At 57.1% G+C, this 21,120-nt stretch overlaps 1 protein-coding gene across 1 annotated transcript in view; it reads left to right on the forward strand.

The window, feature by feature from the left end:
• Positions 1-8,601: 8,601 nt before the first annotated feature.
• The window catches only part of ARFGEF2 (ADP ribosylation factor guanine nucleotide exchange factor 2), a 100,823-nt gene continuing 88,304 nt past the window's right edge, over positions 8,602-21,120 (forward strand). The window contains exon 1 of the mRNA XM_055138118.1: positions 8,602-8,850. Coding sequence (XP_054994093.1) covers positions 8,730-8,850 — 121 coding nt within the window. The 5' untranslated portion in view covers positions 8,602-8,729. The remainder of the gene's footprint in view (positions 8,851-21,120) is intronic.

The raw sequence follows: 21,120 nt of genomic DNA on the forward strand, positions 1-21,120 counted from the left end.
GTGCACCCCAGACAGTACTGACTTTCACAGCCCCCACTCCTACCTCTCCCGCCAACCAAAATTCTCAAGAACTCACACCCCAGCAAGTTTGAGACATGTGTATATGCCTAAAGCATAGTCACAGTACTGCAAACAGAAGACCCAAACTGTCGCACTGTTGTCGCATTGTTCATCGGTTTGCTCAAGCGGGCACCAGTAAGGTCTCCATGGTGAGACTTGTTGTGACTGTTTTTTTTTTTTTTGCTTTTTGGGTCACACCTGGCAATGCACAGGGATCATTCCTGGCTCATGCACTCAGGAATTACCCCTGGCGGTGCTCAGGGGACCATATGGGATGCTGGGATTCGAACCCGGGTCGGCCGCGTGCAAGGCAAACGCCCTACCCGCTGTGCTGTCACTCCAGCCCCGTTGTGACTGTTTTTGACGTATTGAATATGCCACGGCTAGCTTGCCAGGCTCTGCCATGCGGGAGGGATATTCTCGGTTGCTTGCCAGGCTCTCCGAGAGGGACAGAGGAATTGAACCCGGGTCGGCCACGTGAAAGGCAAATGACCTACCCTCTGTGCTATCATTCCAGTCCAATTTTTTTTTCAGTGCAAAAAACAAAAACAAAACACTTGAAAATGTGCCTGCTGGCACTGAAGTGATTGTACAGCGCGTAGGTCGCTTGCCTTGCTTGTAGCTGACCTAGATTTGATCCCCAGCCTCCCCTAGGGTCCCATGAGCCTCACCAGGAAGGATTGATCCTTGAATGCACAGCCAGGAATAAGCCCTGGACACCATGGGGTGTGATGCCAAAGAACACACACTCCAAAAAGAGAAAGAAAATTGGAGGGGCTGGAGCAATAGCACAACAGGGAGGGCGTTTGCCTTGCATGTGGCTGACCCGGGTTCGATTCCCAGCATCCCATAGGGTCCCCTGAGCACCGCCAGGAGTAATTCCTGAGTGCATGAGCCAGGAATAACCCCTGTGCAATGCCGGGTGTGACCCAAAAAGAAAAAAAAAAAAAAAGAAAGAAAATTGGAGATAAGTCACTGGGCCGGGCCAGGGCTCCTGCTATGCCAGCAAACTCAGCTTTGCTCCCGGCACTGTCTATCTGGTCCCCCAGCGCCACCAGGAGCAAACCCTGAACACCGAGATGGGAATGATCCCTGATCACCCCTGGGTGTGGCCCCCAAGCCCCAAACAAACAAGCAAATGAAAGAAAGAAAATGAAAGAAAAAATTTCACCGTCACTGAGACCAGAACAACAGTACATCGGGGTAGGGCATTTGCCTTGCGTGTGGCCAACTTGGGTTTGATTCCCAGCATCCCATAGGGTCCCCCGAGCACCTCGAGGGGTAATTCCTGAGTGCAGAGCCAGGAGTGACCCCTGAGCATCGCTGGATGTGACCCAAAAAGAAAAAAAAATTGGGGCTGGAGTGATAGCACAGTGGGTAGGGCGTTTGCCTTGCATGCGGCCGTCCTGGGGTTCGAATCCCAGCATCCCATATGGTCCCCTGAGCACCACTAGGAGTAATTCCTGAGTGCATGAGCCAGGAGTAACCCCTGTCCATCGCTGGGTGTGACCCAAAAAGCAAAAAAAAAAAAATTTTTTTTTCACCATCACTTCACAAAGAATATTTTAGTGACCGCTATCCCCCAAAGGGGGAAGAGACTAAATATCAAAATAAATAGCATTTCTTAAGGCTTCTGACAACTTTTCTACAGGCAGTTCTCCCCCAAAGAATCACCTCCAGCAGAACAGAAACCAAAATCTCATAGTCTAACCAGACCATGTTGGGTATCCCAGAGCTCTGAGATGTGTTTGGAAAAAGAAAAAAAAAGAAGTTGTGGGTGGGGGAAGATAGTTCTTGCCCCGAGGAGCTTCAGGCTCTGAGAATAATGAAAACCAGGAGCCTCGAGTTCACGGAGGCACAAGCCGTGAGGGTCCCAGAGACAGACGTGAGCCGTGGCAAAGCCAGGTGGGCACCAGAGATTTGAGCTGCGGGATGCGGCCAAGCGCCCCAAAGTCTGGGAGATAATTTTTACCAGACCAGAGGGAATCTGTGATTCCTAGAGCCGGATACCTTTAGGAACAGCACGAGTCTATTGCCCAATAATCTCTTCCAGTTGGGGCGCTAATGGGAACAGAGGGAGGCTGAGTCCCCCCCCCCCACCGCCCGCCCTGGGCTCTGCGACCCATCACCTCTGATGGGATCCAGCTGGGAAGCCAGCACCAAGGGAGCTGCCTCCTGAGCTGGGGTGGGGGTGGGGGGGGCAACGGGGAGACATGGTCCTGGGGCCTTCGGGAAGGGCGGAGGGCTGGGACCCTGCCTCCCCGGCTCCCAAGCTCACTGCAGAACTCAGGGAGGAGGGAGACGGGACAATCGGCATAGCTGCACTCCTCCAGAGATGGAATTCTCCGCTCTGGGCTTTAGGGTTATTTTGTTTAGGGTTACGTGATGATGCTCGGCAGGGCGTTTGCCTTGCACGCAGCCGACCCGGGTTTGATTCCTCCGCCCCTCTCGGAGAGCCCGGCAAGCTACCGAGAGTATCTCGCCCGCATAGCAGAGCCTGGCAAGCTCCCCGTGGCGTATCCGATATGCCAAACACAGTAACAACAAGTCTCACCATGGAGACGTGACTGGTGCCCGCTCGAGCAAATCGATGTGCAACGGGACGACAGTGACAGTATGTGATGCTGGCGACCACCCCCAGGGCCTCACACACGCCTGGCAAGTGCTCTCCCATCGAGCCCCACCCTGGAATGCTCCTCTTTGTTTTCTGGCCGCGCGGCCACAGGTACAGAACACGCTCGCTGCTGGCTGGGAGCCCAGGGCAGAGCCAAGGCCTCGGCGCAGAAGGCTTAGAAGGGAAGGAGGGCAGAGGCCCAAGTGTCTGTGTCAGCATCTGCCGCGGCTGATTTCCCCCCAAGAAGTGGCTGGCAAGGAGGGGAAATGAGGAAGCGTCTTGGGCTTTTTGTGAGTTGGGCTCAGGGAAGGAAGTGTCGAGAGAAGTTTGCGCTAAATTCACACTGGACTTGTGAGGCCCCGAGTTTGACCCTGGGTGCTGCACACATGTGCCAGGCAGGGTACGGGCAGCTCTGCTCTCTGGGGCTCCCACCCCCATCCCCAACAAAGCCACGGCACCCCTGCTCAGGGCAATGGCAGCACTGACAGAGCTCTGGGTTTGTATTCCGGTACTAAGTGCCTAAGGATGATTGCAAGGGTTTGAGAGGGAGAGAGACAGAGAGAGACAGACAGAGACAGGCATAGACAGGCAGAGACAGAAAGACAGAGATAGAGACAAAGACAGAGAGACAGAGATAGGCAGAGAGACAGAGATAGACAGAGACATACAGAGAGACAGAGACAGGATGAGAGAGACAGAGACAGAGAGACAGAGAGGAGAGAGAGACAGAGAGACAGACAGACAGAGACAGAGAGACAAAAGGACAGAGATAGAGACAGAGACAGAGAGACAGACAGAGAGGCAGAGAGACAGAGAGCTAGACAGAGAGACATACAGAGAGACATACAGAGAGACAGAGACAGGCAGAGAGAGAGAGAGAGAGAGAGAGAGAGAGAGAGAGAGAGAGAGAGAGAGAGAGGGAGAGGGAGTAAGGATGCAGCCTGTTTAATCCCTGACACTGCATATGGTCCCACGAGCACCACCAGGAGTGAGCCCTGAGCACAGAGCCCGGAGTAGCCCCTGAGCACTGGAGAGCGTGCCCCAAGCACCCCCATTCCCCACCGAAGAATGATGCTCAGGGGTCACGGAGACGGTACACCGGGAAGCCCCAGGTTTGATCCCTGGCACTATGGTCCAGCGCGGCTGGCTGTACCCCCGCCACCCCCCCCAACAGATTCTACAGGAAAAAATGTCCCTGCTCCCGCCCCCTCGCCACCTCTTTACATCCCCAGAGGGACTCAACCAGCTGGAGAACCTCTCCGAACTGCCTGAACGTTGGCGCCCTCTGATGACCGAGGTGTGAACTACACACGGTTGAGGCGGGGTGGTGCCCACCTTTGAAGTAGGGGAGCGGGAAAGGTTTGTGTAGGCGGCTGGGCGGGAAGGAGTCACCCTGGAGCGGGGGGGGGGGGGGGGGGGGGGGGGGGGTCTCTAAGTCTTCCCCCTCTGAAGCCAGCTGCTCCAGTCTTCCCTGGTTTGGTGACTGGTTTCCCAAATCAGAAACCAGAAGGGGGGTGGCAGAATGAGAGCACTGCAGGGAGGGCGTTTGCCTCGCACGCAGTGAACCCAGGCTCCATCCCAGGGTCGGGCTGGACCGGCAGACCACGTCCTGCGGGAGCTCCAGATCTGCAGTGAGAAGTTCTGAGATATATGTACATATCCATGCATGTACACACACGGTGCACACATGGTTTGGTTTGGTTTTGCACTGGGAGGCCTTGAAACTGGGGGTGCCAGCGTGCCACGCCGGCGTCCTGCCCTTTGAGCCCTCTGCCTGGCCTATGAGGATGGATCGAAGCTGCTGAGTTGAGGGAGTGATCAAATCCACAGCCGCAGGAAGCAGAATCATTATTTAGCAGAAGATAATGATGAACCCCCCGCGTGGCTTAGTGATTCTAAGAGAGAAGCTACTCAACCCTGCTGACGGGGGTGCAGGCAGGTGCAGACCAATTAGATCAGGCAGAGATGAGCCGTGAGGGGCTGGAGTGATAGCATAGTGGGGAGGGCGTTTGCCTTGCACGTGGCTGACCCGGGTTCGATTACCAGCATCCCGTAGGCTCCCCCGAGCACCGCCAGAGGTAATTCCTGAGTACAGAGCCAGGAACAACCCCTGTGCATCACCGGTGTGACTCAAAAAGAAAAAAAAAATAGATGATCCACGGGTGTGGAGTGTGAGGGACAGAAGGGTAGCCAGGATGACCCCTTTCATCCCCTATGGTGCTGCCAGCAGGTCAACCTGTACCTGTGGGGCGAGTGTACCAGTAGCCTGATGGTGCCGTCAGACTTTCAGATACCCCAAAATTGCTGCTGTGCCTTTGGTCAGACCCCAATAACTTGGGGCCAAGTCTACCAAGAAATGAAACGGCCAAAAGTTGGGTATGTGGGAGACACACCCACAAACCACCTCCGGCTTAGCTATATATAAGCTCAGACCCCGGGTTGTCGCTTCTTGAAGTTCAGCACCATAGTGAGAGCTGCAGGGCCAAGCCTGGTGGCCGGGAACCCCAACCTGGAGTCTGGAAAACTACCATGCCATCCTCATGGACCATCGTGGACCACCATGGCCCATTGTGGACCATGGTGGTCCATCAGGGACTGTTGTGGGCTGTGTTGGACCAGCATGAACCATCGTGGACCATCATTGCCCATTGTGGACCGTTGTGGACAATTGTGAGCCATCATGGATCATCACTGACCATCATGGACCATCACAGACCATCATTGACCATTGTGGACCATCGTGGATCATAGTGAGCCATAGTGAATGAGAAAGTCTCAGCTTGGTTTTCCGTGGGAAAGAAAGTGGGCCTGGACCCACTATGAGGCTGGAGGGGGGCTCTGGGTTTGGGTCTCCTGCTCCCACACCTCAGGGAGAGAACCACACGGGAGCGCAGTCAGTTGTGACACCCCATCAACAGCTGCACAGGACTTCCCCGAGATCAAGCTCTGAGCCCGGCCCCCGGCCCATGGCAGCCTGTCAGCCCCCACGTTCTGCTTCAGAGAATTCCCTTTCCAATGCATTTACTAAGTGGCTTGGCTGAGAGTTATTTAATTCACACAACATGCAATTTATCTCCCTAAAAGGCCCAATTCATTGCTCTTGTGTGTCAGAGTTATGCCACCGTGGTCAAAAATGAATTTCAGAACATTCTGATCACCTTCAAAGAACACCTGTTCCCGTAAGCAGAGCCCCCGGGGTCCCTCTTCCTGGGCCCCCAAATCCGGATCTGTTTCTTGTGTCTTTGGATATACCCGTCTGAGGTGTTCTAAGTCATCTGGGTCCATTTTATCTTCCATTTTGGGTCACACCCGGCGATGGACAGGGGTCATTCCTGGCTCTGCACTCAGGAATTATCCCTGGTGGTGCTCAGGGGACCATATGGGATACTGGGAATCAAACCCAGGTCGACTACATGCCAGGCAAATGCCCTACCTGCTGTGCTATCACTCCAGCCCCATCTGGGTCCATCTTTGACTGTCCTTGGTTCTCTTTACCAATACAATAAAGGATGCGCTGTTGGTTTTATTTTATATTATGTATATATATTATATGGTAATATATGATTATGATAGTCATGACTGTAAAGTCCCAGAAAACCTGCCTCCTTTCTCAACTTCATCTTCAGACTAGACTTTGGTCCATGGGTCTGTTGAGAAGGAAAACGTGGTCATCTGAGCAAGGCAGCCACCTCCTCCGTGTGACAATGAATATTCTAGAGGCTCTGCACACACTCACCCATGCTAGCCACTCAGAAAACCCAGCAGGCACGTCTGCTGCTGTCCTGGTTTTATAGAAGAACAGAGCCGGGAGGGGGGCTCTGCGGGGGCCCGACAGCTTGCGAGTGGCACGCAGCCCACCTGCCTCTGGAGCCTGCCGCCCACTCCACCCCCCTCCCGTGAGGACAAGTGCGCAGGACTGTTCCCGGTCTCCTTCCTGGGGGCCCCAGAGGCGCCCCATCTTCTGATCAGCTCCAAGTTCTAGAGAATCTACACTTCTGGGCTTACGGCCTCGTTGGTCTCCAAAGCGTCGCTCGGATCCACTTCCCGTGCAGACTCTCAGGGGTGGCTCTCCCCAGGCAGCCTCGCATCATCTCCCTTCTCCAGCTTCCAGTCACTTCCCTCTGCAAAGTCCCTCACACGCGGCAGGACACGGGTGCGCAGGATCCAGGCTGGGACAGGGATTTTCGAGGAGCTGTCACTCCATCTCCCCAGCAGCACACCGGGGGTGCACTGGTATACTGGGGACACACCACTGGGGGGGCGAGGGAGGGAAGGAAGCCACATGGAGGTGACATCTGGCTGGTAAGCACCAGTGGTTTGGGGAGCCCTGGGGCTGCCCAGAACTTCTGCTCCTTCGCGGGCAGCTCTCCCATGGGGAGAAACAACACTTCATTCATTCACACACTCATTCACTGGCCAGTAAGGATAAGGGTGACTGAGTGCAGAGACCGTTATAGAGCAATTGAGCCCATCACTGGCCTATACAATGTCAAGTCTTAAAGCAGGCGGTTCTGCTGTGTGGGTGGGCCTGGTGTCGCTTCTGCTGATCCAGAGGCAGGAGAGGGACCCCGGGGACAACTTCCCAACTTCCTCACCTCCCCCCTTTTCTGCCCCAAAGCCTTCCTTTCCTTCTCCCTCCTGCTCCCAGCAAGCTTCCTCACCCATCTATCTCGCTCCTGCCCATCCATTCTTCCTCACCTCCCCCATTCGTCTCTGCACCATCTGTCCATTTCACGCTTCCCTTCTCCCTTACTCCTTCTTCCCCTCTTCTCTGCCCTTCTCCCCAACTCTCTCCTTCCTCCCTCCCCACTTCCTCCCCTTGCCTTCTTTCTCCCACTCCTTCTCACTTCTTCCCTTCAGGCCCCATCTCTCCCATCCCCTATCATCCAACACCCTGATCTTTTTTTTTTCTTTTTTGGGTCACACCTGGTGATGCTCAGGGGTTACTCCTGGCTCTGAACTCAGGAATCACCTCTGGCGGTGCTCAGGGGACCATATGGGATGCTGGGATTAGAACCCGGGTCGGCCGTGTGCAAGGCAAGCGCCCTACCCGCTGTGCTATTGCTCCAGCCCCCCACTCTCCCCTTCTGTACTGCCTTTTCTAATTGAACCACCGTGAGGTACAATTACAAGCTTTCATGTTTGAGTTTCAGTCGTACAATGATCGAACACTCATCCCTCCACCAGTGCACATCCTCCACCACCATGTCCCCAGTATAGCCCCCTTTCCAACCCTCCCCCTGCCTCTATGGCAGACAATTTCCCCCATACTCTCTCTCTCTACTTTGGGGCATTATGGTTTGCAATGTAGATACTGAGAGGTTACTTTCAGCACACATCTCCCATCCAGAACAATCCTTCCAATCATCATTGACATAGTGACTCCCCTGTTGATTCCAGCTGCCTTCTCCCCCAGCTCCTGAGGCAGGCTTCCAACTATGGAGCAACTCTCCTGGCCCTTGTATTGCCTTTTTATCCCCTCATCTCATCTCCTCTCCTCCAGGACCCTTGCCCACTCTCAACTCCTTCCTTACATCCTCAGCTCTCCTCCCCCCACCTTGCCTTCGCTCCTCCCCGCCACGTCCACCTGCCTCGCCCCGCCCTTCATAGACCCCGCCCCTCACAGATCCGCCCCGCCCCTCGAGGCCCCGCCCCCGCAGTGCAGCCCCGACCCCGCCCGGCACATGCCCCGCCCCATCCTGACGCAGGCACCGCCCCATCCCGACGCAGGCCGCGCCCGCCCCCTAGAAACCCCCGCCCCGGCACAGGCCCCGCCCCCGCCCGGCACAAGCCCCGCCCCATCCCGACGCTGGCCCCGCCCCGCCGGGGGTCACGGGGTTCGTGGACGCGCGGCGGCCGTAGCGGCCCCGCCAGTCACGTGGTCACGTGACGCGCTCCAACATGGCGGCGCCGTGGGGCCGCGGCGTCGCTTCCTGACGGGGCGGCGCGGACGGTCGCGGCCGGTGCTGGCCAGGACGCCGGGCCCGCAGCCTCGCTCGCCCGCTCGCTCGCGCCGCCCGCCCGCGGGGCCGCCCGCCCCCGCCGGGCCGGGACCATGCAGGAGAGCCAGACCAAGAGCATGTTCGTGTCCCGGGCCCTGGAGAAGATCCTGGCCGACAAGGAGGTGAAGCGGCCGCAGCACTCGCAGCTGCGCAGGGCCTGCCAGGTGGCGCTCGGTGGGTGAGCCGGCCGTTACCCCCGCCCGCGCCCCCCGGCCGCCCGGCGCCCCGGGGACGCCCGCGCCGGCCCAAGGTCACCGGGAGCCCCCGGCCCAGCCCCGCGCCCCGGCCCCGGCCCGGCCCGGCTGTTTCCTGGTTCCGCCCCTGCGCGCCCCGGTGCCGCCCCGGCCGGGCCCTGCCGCGCGGCGCCCCCCGAGTGGGCGCGGCAGGGGGCACCCCCCGCTCGCAGGTGCCCGGCTGGAAAAAGTCTCTCTCCTTCGCGGGGCGCCCGCGACTCCCGCGGCGCAGGAGGGCCGAGCCCACGGCCCGGGGGCCACCCGGGAGCCCAGGGTCCTGCGCGCCTCGGCCCAGCTGCCTGGACGCCCCCCTCGCCCCTCAGCCCGTCTCCCCGGGCACAAGCGGACTGCCCGGACCCTCTCCACCCCCTTCCGGAGAGCGGGCGCGACCCTGGCTCCGGGGCCGCAGGGGAGTGGGTCTCGGGGGCCGCGTCCTGCCTTCTGGGTTCGAGCCGTCCAGCACGTCTGCCTGATGGACGCGGTGGGGGCGGGGGCGGCCGCCCAAGGAGTGGCCTCGTCGGGTTCGGGCCGCAGGCGGGGACCGAAGCCTGCCGGAGCCAGCGGGCCCGGGTGGGGGTCAGGGCGGAAGGGGCGCCCAGGGGCCCCTCGTGAGGTTTGAGGCGCCCGTGGCTCTGGGCCCGGCTCATCAGCGCCCGCCTCGTGCCTTGGGCTTGGAGACTTAGAAACATTTTTTTTGGAGGGGGGGTTTCTATTTATCTTTGGCATGGGGGGGCCCATCCTGAAGTGCTCAGGGGCCCGTCCCGGCCCTGCCCAGGTGCGGCCCCGCGCCTTGCTGCACGCAGGGCAGCGCCTCCCGCCTGTCCGCTCGCCCGCAAGGGCCGCTTTATAAGGGACAATTGGACGTGCGGCCGGGGTCGAGGTTGCCCGGGCCTTTCCCTGGGGTCCGGAGCAGGGGCCTGCTGGGGTTCCCTGGAACCCGCGGGGTGGCCCGGCGACTCTCCCCCGCACTTTTGCAAGCACCCAGGCCCAGGCTGCCGCTGGGTTCCGAGAAGGAGCTGGTTCCCGGAAGGGCCCAGGAAAGTTTGTATTGTTGCTTTTCTTCTCTAGAAACTTGGCAGGTCCAGGCCGCGTGGACGGGGTCGCCTGGGGTTTAGGCCTTGAGAGCGTTCCTGCTCAGGACACCAAGGCGCAGGCGTCCAGGGGACGCGCCCGGCTGCGCAGCGGTCTGTTCCTTAGGCAGAAGGCTGATCTCACTGAGCTGCAGAGTAGTTACTTGGCACAAAAAAAATCTTTATTTGCCCTTCAGACAATTTTTGTTTGTTTTTGTCTCCGGAGCACACCTGACGGGCTGCTTCTGGGGATCCCCGGGGCCTAGAGCCATGTGGTGCCGGGGGTCAAACTCGGGGCTCCTACATGCAAAACATGTGCTCCCTGGCTCTCGGATAACTTATTATTATTTTTTTTTTGGTGGGATGCAGGGGGGCTGTTGGGATGCCACCCCTGGCAGTGCTCAGGTTTTATTCCCGGCTTGTGTTCAGGACGACACCCCTTGGCTGACACCCCTTGGCCATGCTTGGGAGAGTGTAGACAGTGTGGGACTGGAACCCTGGTCGGCCGCGTACGAGGCAAGGGCCTCGACTTATTGTACCCTCTCTCCAGCCCCTCAGATAATTTTTTTTGGGGGGGGGGTGGAGGGGCCACACCTAGTCGTGTTCAGGGATTACTCCTGACTCTGTGCTCAGGGATCACTCCTGGTGGGCTTTAGGGCACCACATGGAGTGTCAGGGACTGACCCGGGTTGGCTGCGTGCAAGGCAAGTGCCCGCCCCACTGTCTCTCTCTCCGGCCCCTCAGATCATTTCTGGATAGAACATTTTCCTCAGATTGTGTCACACATTGTTGAAGCCAGCGTGTAAAACTGCCTCGCGGGTCACTGAGGGCTCTGGCATTGAGAGCTTATTCGTATTCTGTTCTGAAGTTTATGTTTTTCCAACCCAAACTGAGTCATGCATGTGCAATGTTTTAATAGTGAACTGTAAGAAAAAGTTTTATGTAGAAAGTAATTTTAGCAAGTTGAGTAAAGTTTTAGCAAGTTGAGCTCATCATGATCAAAGTGGGTAGCACTGTAGCACTGTCGTCCCGTTGTTTATTGATTTGCCTGAGCGGGCACCAGTAACGTCTCCATTGTGAGATGTGTTGTGACTTTTTTATTATTATTATTTTTGGCATATCGAATACGCCACAGGTACTGGGGACTATTATAAAGATTTCTTGCCTAAGTGTTGAATTGAACCGGCCAGTTTGTAAGGGAAACTATCACACTGGTGGGGAGAAATGCCTGTTTTACTCACCCATTGTAGAAAACCGGGTGCCTGTGGTGGTTGTCTTAAGGCCCTGTCCTGCTCCAGGAAAGAGCTGCGCTGAATCTCTATAGAAGAAGTGCTGTGGTGTGACCAGTAATTTAGGGGTTAGCATATGCAGAGCATCATTCATTTAAGTAAGGGGAACTGCATGATGGCTCAGAGTTGAAGTGCTGGTGATAGAGATCACAGGAAACAGTTTGTGATAGGCTTCTCCCAGCCGTGGAGTATCGGGACTGCAGAGGTGGCAGAGAGATTAAGAACTTGTTCTCTGGACTCAGGCTGCATGGGCTCAAACCTCTGGCCTTCCACTTATTAACTTTATGGCCTTGGGTAGATCTTATCTCTTCCTTACTAGAAAGGTGAAGTGGATTGGCTTGTAGAACTTGGCGTGCAGTAGTTGCTCAATAAAGTAGTGCTACTGTTATTTGATTATTTGAAGCCACAGGAAATAGGAATTGTAAGTACTCTAGTTGGCTTCTTTTGTTTGATTTTTGTTGTTTCAGTTTGGTTTGATTTTGGGCCACACCTGGTTGGTGCTCAGGGCTTACTCTTGGCTCTGCGTTCAGGGATCACTTTTGGTGGAGCTCAGGGGACCATATGGGGTGCTGGGGATCAAACTTGGATCAGCCTTATGCAAGGCAAGTGCCCTAACCCAGTGCCCCCAGCCCTCTTCCCTGTTACTTGATTTTTGTTGTGCTGCGGTTAGACCCAGGCCTTCACCCCTATAAGGCGGGCGCTGTTGCTAAGCCGTCACCCCTGGCCTGGCTTGATTTCCTCTTGGGCGGGGGCAGAGGGATGGGGGTTTATCCAAAGAGTGCTGGGGGACTTACTCTTTCTATGCTAGGTCCCCGCATGTGGTGATTCTTGAGCCCTATGGTACTGGGACCACCAAGGTCACCCAGCGACCCCGGGTGAAGGGGCTTTCCGGGTCACACCCCACCAGCCTCCGCAGGCTTTTGGCACCGTGTCTCAAAGGTGGTGGGGCTCCTGCCTTCTCCCAGCCCCCGCCTGACTTCTGCACCCGATGGCTGCTTGCTTGGGAAAGGCTTCCTGCTGCGGTCACTGTGTCGCTGCTCAATCAGACTGTAATCAGCAGACTAAGCAGCGGTGCTTACTCAAGTGCTGGCGACTCACTGCGCTGCCGGCCCGGGCTGGGGGCATCGCAGTGATTCCGCGGCAGTCAGTGCCAGAAGCCAGAGCCCCCGGCCTCCTCTGGCGCAGGGGAAGGAGCAGGTCTGTCACCAGGGGTGTCCGTCCTGCTCGGCGCTTGCTCACAGAGCTTTCCTACGTGTTAGTGATCTCGCTCTTGGGGGGCACGGTCATAGAGAGCCCCCCTTTCTCTTCACTTGCGGTACTGCTGTGTGGTCGTGTGGTCTGGGGGCACCCGTCAGTGAGGCCCCCGGTTTGGTGCTAGCGCGTCCCCAGGGCCCCACCCGGCAGTGCCCTGAGGGCTCCTTTCTCAGTTTCCAGCCTTTTCTCTGTAGATGCTTTTTCTGCTTCTCAACTACATGACATTTGGACACTTGACAGGATAATAAGAGTGTTCTTTAATTGGGAAATCTGGAAAACTTGAAGTGAATTGTTCTAACAATATTTTTATATGCGTGCGTATATGATAGATGCAGCATCTTATTTAAGATTTAATGAGCACAGCGTGCCAGAGAAGAGCTGAGTGCTCTGTCGTTGCTCGAGCAGTTCTGTTATTCGTGGTCGTCTCGAAGGGAGTAACAGCAGCGTAGTAGGGCCGGAGTGAGGCTTTGCCTGTGGGCGCCAGGGTTTGATCCCCGGCACCGTGTGGTCTCCTGAGTGTCAGCTGAGCACCGTCCTCCATGACACGTGTGTGCACGTGCACCCGTTCCTCTGTCTCTGTCTCTGCCAGTCTCTCTGTCTCTCCCCCCCACCTTCCTCCCCTGTGACGTGTGTCTGAGGAAAGCATGACCCGAGGGCACTTACTTTCCCACCTCTGCACTGTGGGCCTCTGGGTCCTGGCGGTGAAGCCTCGCACCCCTGCATCCCTTCACCTCTCACCCCTGCATCCCTTCACCTCGCACCCCTGCATCCCTTCGCCTCACATCCCTGCATCCCTCCTCAACCGCGCTGCTCTGACGGAGGGCGACGCCCCTCGGCGCCCTCGGCTGTCCGGGTGGTGGGAGTGGTTGGCGAGCCAGAGCGGGCGAGGAACCCGCCGTGGGCACGGACCATGCTGCCAGCTTAGCTGCGGGAGGCGGGGCGGGGGTGGCGTATGTGGAAAGTAATTGGCCACCGCAGGCTGGGTAAATAGCAAGTCGGGCTCATCATGATCAAATTGGGTCCTGGGGACCATTATAAAGAACTCATGCGTAGTGTTGGATTAAACTGGCCAGCTTAGGAGGGGAAAAATATACGAAAACTGTTAAATAGAAATGCCTGCTTCATTCGCCCACAGTGTAAAGCCTGGCCCAGAGTGAGGGATGTGGGTGGGGCTCAGGACTTCGGGGCTTGGTGTCTTTGAGTTTTCCCCTTTGCTTTTGGGCCACACCCAGCGGTGCTTAGGGATCACTCCTGGTGAGGTTTGGGGACTGAGTCCAGCCCAACCTGCTGTGCTATTGCTGTGGCCTGGATTGGTTGTTTTTTCCCCCTGAAGTGGGGGAGGGGCAGTAAATAAAGCAGGGAAACGATGAACTGGTTTAAACGTCACTGGGGCATTGGTGACTCTCAGGGTGTGCAAAAGACAGCTGGCCCTGTCACGTTCATAGGACGTGCAGGAAATGATTTCTCCTCCGTGTGATACTGTTATTCTTCTCATTTTGGTGCATTCAAAACGGCCCCACTGTTAGGAAGAACTGAAGCACAAATGGGAAAAATATCCAAGATACCCCCCTTTGCCGTAGCAGGTAGTAAGGCCGAGTGCCATTAGCGCTCCTGGCCGTAGAGTAAGATGACCCAGTGGGGAGGGTCACGGGGCATCATCACCCGGGGTCCCGGGCAGGCAATGGGGGGTGTGTGTGCATGGTGGGATACTCCTTGGCTCTGAGCCGGGCGACTCGCTCCACGGATGGGTCTTGGAGAGCGTCGTGTCGAGAGTGGTTAGTCAGAGGGACAGATCAGAACGGGAGCACAGCGAGGGCGTGGTGGCCACAGCCCCTGAGAGTGGGTCTACAGGACTGAGTCCCCCGTGGCAGGGGATCAGGGTGGGCCGGCTGCCCGCCGACCTGGTCAGTGGTGGGAAGTGACAGGTGGGAATGCCATCTCCGTGAAACCCGGGATGGTATTGTAACTCATGGTGCTTACTGGTTCTTGCAAAATGGAAATGCAGTTCCAAAAAAAAAAAAAAACCAATGGAAATGCAGTTCCGTGGCTGGGATAGGGGAGGTGGCTCAGAGCCACGTTCAGTCCCAGTGCTGCACGTCCCCCACCCGGCGGCCCCCAAGCACTGAGCTGCCAGGTCGGCACGACCAGGTCCCATCCCGAATGAGTGGCCCCCAGATGAGTAGTGACACCGCGCTGCTGTGGACCTTGTTTCGGAGACCCGGGTCAGCGAGCCGGGACTCAGCGCCGAGCATTTCTGTACCGGCCAGAACGGGCGTTCCGTCCTGACCTGCTCTTCAGCCTGGCAGTTTGGATTCGGTAAATTGATGGCACAGTGTAATACTTTGAGGCAGTTTGAAGCTCTTTGTGTCTGCAGAGTTTTAAAAAATGATTGTGAGGCCGGTGAGGTAGTGCAGCAGACAAGCACTTGCCGTGTTACATGGCTGAGCTGGGTTTGATCCCCGGCAACACGTGTGGTCCCCTGAGCACCCAATAATAATGAATTAGTAAAAATCATTGCTAGGTGGAACTGTAGTAAATGACGTGCTGAAATCGGGGGGGAGGGGGAGGAGTTTAGGTATTTTAAAAAATGAATTGAGGGGAACCAGATTTATTATATAGCAGGGAGGGCATTTGCCTTGCACGCTGCCCACTCAGGTTCGATCCCCAGCATCCCACATGACCCCCCAAGCACCGCTAGGAGTATTTCCTAAGTGTAAAGCCAAGACTGACCCCCCTGAGCACTTTTTGGGCATGGCCCAGAAAAAGAAAGAGTATAGTATTTGGGGCTGGTGAGTTAGTACAACGGGCAGTTGCCTTGCACATGGCCAACCTGGGTTTTGATCTCTAGTACCCCAAAGAGTTCCCTGAGCACTGCCAGGTAGGTGTGGCCAAAAAGCCAAATAATAACAAAATTAAAAATATAAAATTTATTGGGGGCTAGAAAGAGTGCAGTAGCCTTGCGCATGGCCAATCTAGATTATGGGGGGGGGAAATGTATTAATCATTTATAATAATTATACACATGATTAAAGAGCTTTTTTTTTTTAACTTGAATAACGTAGCCAACCCGGGTTCAATTCCTCCGCCCCTCTCGGAGAGCCTGGCAAGCTACTGAGAGTATCCCGCCCACACGGCAGAGTCTGGCAAGCTACCTGTGGCGTATTTGATATGCCAAAAACAGTAACAACAAGTCTCACAATGGGGACGTTACTGGTGCCCGCTCGAGCCAATCAATGGGATGACAGTGACAGTGACTAATGCAGCAGTTAGTGGAAATGATACACATTTAAAATGTTAACACTGCAAATGCATTAGCTATAAGAGAGTAAATATAAAAATGAAACAAAAACCCTGGGGAGACAGAGAGGTAGTATAGGGCACTTGCGTAACGAGTGGCTGACCTGAGTATCATCCTCCGAGCACCACCGGGAGTGATGCCTGAGTGCAGAGCTCAGTTAGCCTTGAGCATCGTTGGATGTGGCCCAAAAAGCCCCCTCCCGCCAAAAAAAAAAGGGGAAAGAAAGGAAAATACTCTGGGACCAGGGAGATGGCCCAAAGGGCTGGAGCATTTGCTTTGCAGGTGCCATGGGTTCACATGGGCTCCCTGAAAGTCACTGGGGTAGCCTGTACTGCCAGGTGTGGCCCCAAACAAATAACGACCAAAAAAAAAAAATTAAAGAAACTACAGTAAGACTTACCATTGAGGTACAGAATAAAACTAATCTTAGCAAATCCCGTGTTTTGATAAGATACTTTATGAATGCTGTAGATGACAAAAGGTTTTTAGAAATAATAAGATTCGGAACCCTAACATTTTTGGCAGGGCAGGGTCAGACCCGGCAGTGCTCAGGACGTACTCCTGGCTCTGGGCTCAGGGATCACTCCTGGCAGGCTCAGGGCAACATATGGCATGCCGGGGATCAAACTGGGGGTGGCCGCATGCGAGGCCGGCACCTCACCTGCTGCTATCTCTTTGGCCCCGCCTGGTAACATTTTACTGAGAAGCTTTATGATCTTCCGGAGAGGTTGTCCAGCAGGTCAGGCTGACCCAGGTTCTCACCCCTGCATCCCATATGGGCCCCTGGTCCCTGCCAGAAGTCACCCTTCAGAAGGAGCAGCGTCAGGAGTGCGCCCTGAGCACCTCTGGGTGTGGTTCAAAAGGCAGAACATTGTTTATTAGGTTGTCAGAAAACTCACTGAGAACTGACTTTGAAATCTTTATGATAATCTTTTTTTTTTTTTTGCTTTTTGGGTCACACCTGGCGATGCACAGGGGTTACTCCTGGCTCATGCACTCAGGAATCACTCCTGGTGGTGCTCAGGGGACCCTATGGGATGCTGGGAATCGAACCCGGGTCGACCGAGTGCAAGGCAAACGCCCTACCCGCTGTGCTATGGCTCCAGCCCCGACTTTGAAATCTTTATGATAATCTTGTAGTTCTGGACTTAAAATTAAACTTTGGGCCCCGGTTTCCTGAGATGATAAAGTAACAGTCACTCTGTCAGAGGATTATTAAAGGGTTCGCCAGTGAGGGCAGTGAAGGCACTTCACACCGGGCCCGAGGCCTCACCTCTGACCTCCTGACTCTGGGAAGCTCTGGTGTGACGCTCCTATCCTTACTCGGGCATCTGTGGCTTGGGGGCCGCTCCTGGCTGTTGGCTGGGGGCCTCTCTCTGCAGAGCTGGACCAGCTTGTGCCACGGAGGGGACCCAGCCCTCCCTCGAGCAGGGCACGGACTCAGCCAGTTCAGTTACTCTCTGCTATGCTCTTGATTTCTCCTCATTGTACCGGGGCACACCTGGCAGTCGTGCGGGAGCTAGGCCACAAGAGGCTCGGCCCAGCAGTGGGTGGCTGTCCAGTTTGGTGCTCAGGCCTGGCTGGGCAGTGCTTGGGGCTGGTGACCCTCGGAGACTGCCAGCCCCCAGCTCCGGCAGCTGGTGGGAGAAGGTAGTTGTGGGGTGCCGAGTGAGACCCGGGGCCTCCCGCGGGCCAGGCACGTCCGCTGTCACTTGGCTCGTGCCTTGAGTCCCTCGTAGTCCCTCGGCTGTTGTGTTCTTGAAGGCCGGTGTCTGGCAGGGCTCAGTGGCACATGTGGTGTCGGGGCTCGAATCTGAGACAGCCCCTGTGCTTGTGAGCTACTGCCTGAGCCTCATTCCCGGCCCCTGGAAGAGTGTTTTTCTCAACCAGGCTTACTCGTTGGTTTACGGGTGTTGTGTGAAACGGGGAGAATTAGCAGCTCTGTCTCAACTTCTGAGTCTCAGGGGAGGTGCACAGGCAATGCCGGGGAAACAGTAGATCATTCTTTAAGGAAAAAGAGCGAGCTTGTAGAAATGTGTACTTAATCAGCAAGTACACGGAGTCTCCTGTATAAATAGCTCAGAACTGTATTTAGTTCTCCTCGTTTCCACCAGGCTTATGGGCTCTGCCAGGAATATACTTGACTTTCTTTCCAACAAGGTTATCTTAGAAAATAGTTTCATGCTTGCTAATTCATTCCTGCAATCTTCTTGTAAGGAATGTCTTTGGATATACAGTTTTTTGTGTTTTAAATTGCTTTTTTCTTTTTTGGAACTGAAGCCACAGCTGGTTCTTAGGGGCGCCTCCCAGCTCTGTTCTCTCTTGGGACTCAGTCCCAGTGGTGCTCAGGGGACTGTGTGGTCAGGGATCGAATCCACCTGCCGATGGGTAAATCTCATGCCCAGCTGCCAAGCTATCGCTCCGTGCCCTTGGTCAAGAGTCTTGTTGAAGGGAAGTCTTTCTGTTTGTTTGTTTGTTTGTTTGTTTGGAGTACTCAGGGGTCACTCCTGGCTGTGCTTAGAGATCACTCCTGGCTCTGTGCTTGGGGCTCACTCCCAGCTCTGTGCTCAGGGCTCACTCCTGGCTGTGCTCAGGGATCACTCCCGGCTCTGTGCTCGGGGATCACCCCTGGCAGGCTCAGGGACCTTCTGGGATTCCAAAGCCTGGGATCAGACCCAAGTCAGCCAGGTGCAAGACGGGTGCTGCCTTCTCTCTCTAACCCCGCGTCCTCCTGCCTTCTTCAGTGGGTATTTTACTAGGCTTTGCGGATTCCTAGTCCAAGTCGGCTCGGGCTAGAACAGTAAGACTCCTCAGCCCAGGCTCGGAGTGATCGGTGCATATATGTTCGCTCTCTGGCCTTCCCTCAGCTACTCCTCTGGAGGTCACCCCTGGAGCCAGGATGCCCACGATCCAAAACAAACAAGGACCCTGCTGTTGAGGACTTGGCAGTTGGGGGGGGTGCTGGCGATGGGGGGTCCATTGCCCAGGGTGTCACTCCTCCTTGGTCCTAGCCCATCAGGAAAGAGGCCTGTCCCTGCAGGATCCTGGGACGGGGGAGGGGTGTTGTGGGGGGGGATGTGCCTGAGCCCACCTGACTGAGGTCTGAAGGTGAGTGAAGTCTAGTTAGGTGGGTTGCCTGGGGGCAGAGGTGAGTCGCTGACGAGACACTGAGCGAGAACATGGTGGGAGGGGTAGGCCAGGGCCCCACCACGCAGGCCTTGGGTTTTTAACCCAGACCGGAGAGCCCCCAGGAGTTCTGAACAGGGGAGAAGGTGATGGGACGACAGGTTCGCATCTTGGGAAGGTCACGTGGACTGCAGTGGTCAGAGCCTCACGGGGAGAGGCCCGCGAGAGGGCCCAGGGGCCACCCGGGGTGCAGCCAGCATCCAGGCAAGAGCGGGGCCCTGGACTGGAGCGGCAGCAGGACAGCAGGATGCTTGGGTTGCCTGTGTGTGTCATAGGAAGAGTTAGAGGGCCCAGTGTGGAAGGGGCCGGAAGCCGAGAGAGGGGTGTGGTGGGGAGAGCAGTAGGGAGGACGTTGCCCCAAGCCGGGTCTCGGATGTGTGACTTTGCGCTGCTCCGAGCATCCAACTCGACAAGTGGAGTGGCAGGGGGACCCCGATGGTCCGAAGACTACGGTGGGGGGTGGGGAGGGCAGGCTGGAAATTGCAGAGCAGGAGTCAGCAGAAACCCCTCGAAGATGGGCGGCAGGGGTGAAGGCCGGGGAGGCGCCCTGGGCAGAGACTGTACGGAGGCAGGGACGCCAGGAGGCCGCGCCGCCCTGTTCCCGCTGAAGAGGCTGAGTCTGCAGAGCAGCAGAGAAGAGCCCGGCCGGGAAGCGGAGGCCAGCCGGGGCCAGCCCGCCTGGGGAGGCTGAGTCAGGGGTGAGAGGGCGGGTCAGCAGGAGTGTCCCCTGACCTCAGCCTGAGCAGGGAGCCAGGGGTAGCTGAGGCTGGAACCCCGTCTGGGGGCCCTGGGGGAGGGAACTGCTGTGGGGGAGGGCAGGGAGGGGTGGGTCTGCCCTCCTACAGCTGTCGGGTGCCGGGAGTGCGCCCTGCACAGGAGAGAGACCGTCGCGCAGCGTTGGTGTTCTGTCGGGGACACATAAGAAAGAAGCTGACACACAGCGGGTCGAGGGCGGGGAAAATCTAGAAGGCTGGAAGGGGCCTCGGTGGTGGCGTGTGGGGGGCCTGGGGCTGACCCCTGGCCTGGGGAACTCGGCGGAGAAGCAGAGCCAGAAGGGCAGGAGGGCAGGGCCACAGCAGCGAGGGGTCAGCCTCGGCGGCGGCGGCGGCTGACCTGCGTGTGGCCCCAGGGAGCAGGGCCCTGTGCCTCACCACGCCCGGAGACCAAGGTCCCCGTGTCTCTCCTCTGGGAGGTGGGACCGGCTCGGGAGTTTGAGCAGCGGGGCAGGGGGCGGCAGCGCTGGGCTACGGGCACCCCCCAGCTCAGCGCTTCCCTCTGGCTGAGAGCGGGGGACACGGACACGCGGGTAGAGAGCTGCGGTCAGGATCCCAAGGCAGACGGGTGACTGTGGCGTGGCCCGGGTGACAGCGACGCCCCAGCCCTGAGAGGTGGGCGCATTTCCCACGGTCCCCAAAGTCTCTGAGAAGGCAGGAGGGTGTGGTACACTCGAGGAGACTGTCAGCTTCAGTCCATGGGACACTCGAGGAGACTGTCAGCTTCAGTCCCCAGCACCACCAGGTGTGACTTCTCCCCCCTGCCCCCAGTGAACAAAGAAGAAATGAGAGCTGCTGGAGCGACAGTACAGCAGGGAGGCACTTGCTCGCCTGTGCCCTGCCTGGGCTCAGTCCCTGGCAATGCCAGGGGTGGTTTCTGGGTGCACGATCAGGTGTAAGCCGGGAGCATTGCTGGATGTGACCCCAACACTGTAAACAGGCGCTAAAAGGTCGTGAGTGCGGTGAGGAGGGCGGAACCGGGCAGAGGGAGGCACGAGTCCCGGGTGGAGGACCCAGATTCCATCCCCAGCCCCCCCCACAGAAATGACCCACCCGAAAGCAAGGGGAGGGATGCCTGGTAGTGCTCCTGCGTCCCCAGTCCCCAGGCTCCTCAGCGGGGTTGCTGGCAGGTCAAAGGAGAGGGCTGAGCAGGCATTGTGCCCTGGGGCAGCAGAAGCGCTCCAGGCAGGGAAGAAGTCGGGAAGCAGAGGTGTCCCCTTATCGGACCTGACACGGAGCAGCTGCTGGGAGCCAGGGAGCGGCTCAGCCAGCGAGAGGGGTTGGACGAGCCTGAGGGGACGAGGTCCAGCGGCTGGAGAGCAGGGCGGGGTGTTGGCTGGG

The sequence above is a fragment of the Sorex araneus genome, chromosome 5, assembly GCF_027595985.1.
Source record: "Sorex araneus isolate mSorAra2 chromosome 5, mSorAra2.pri, whole genome shotgun sequence".
NCBI classification, from domain to species: Eukaryota; Metazoa; Chordata; class Mammalia; order Eulipotyphla; family Soricidae; genus Sorex; species Sorex araneus.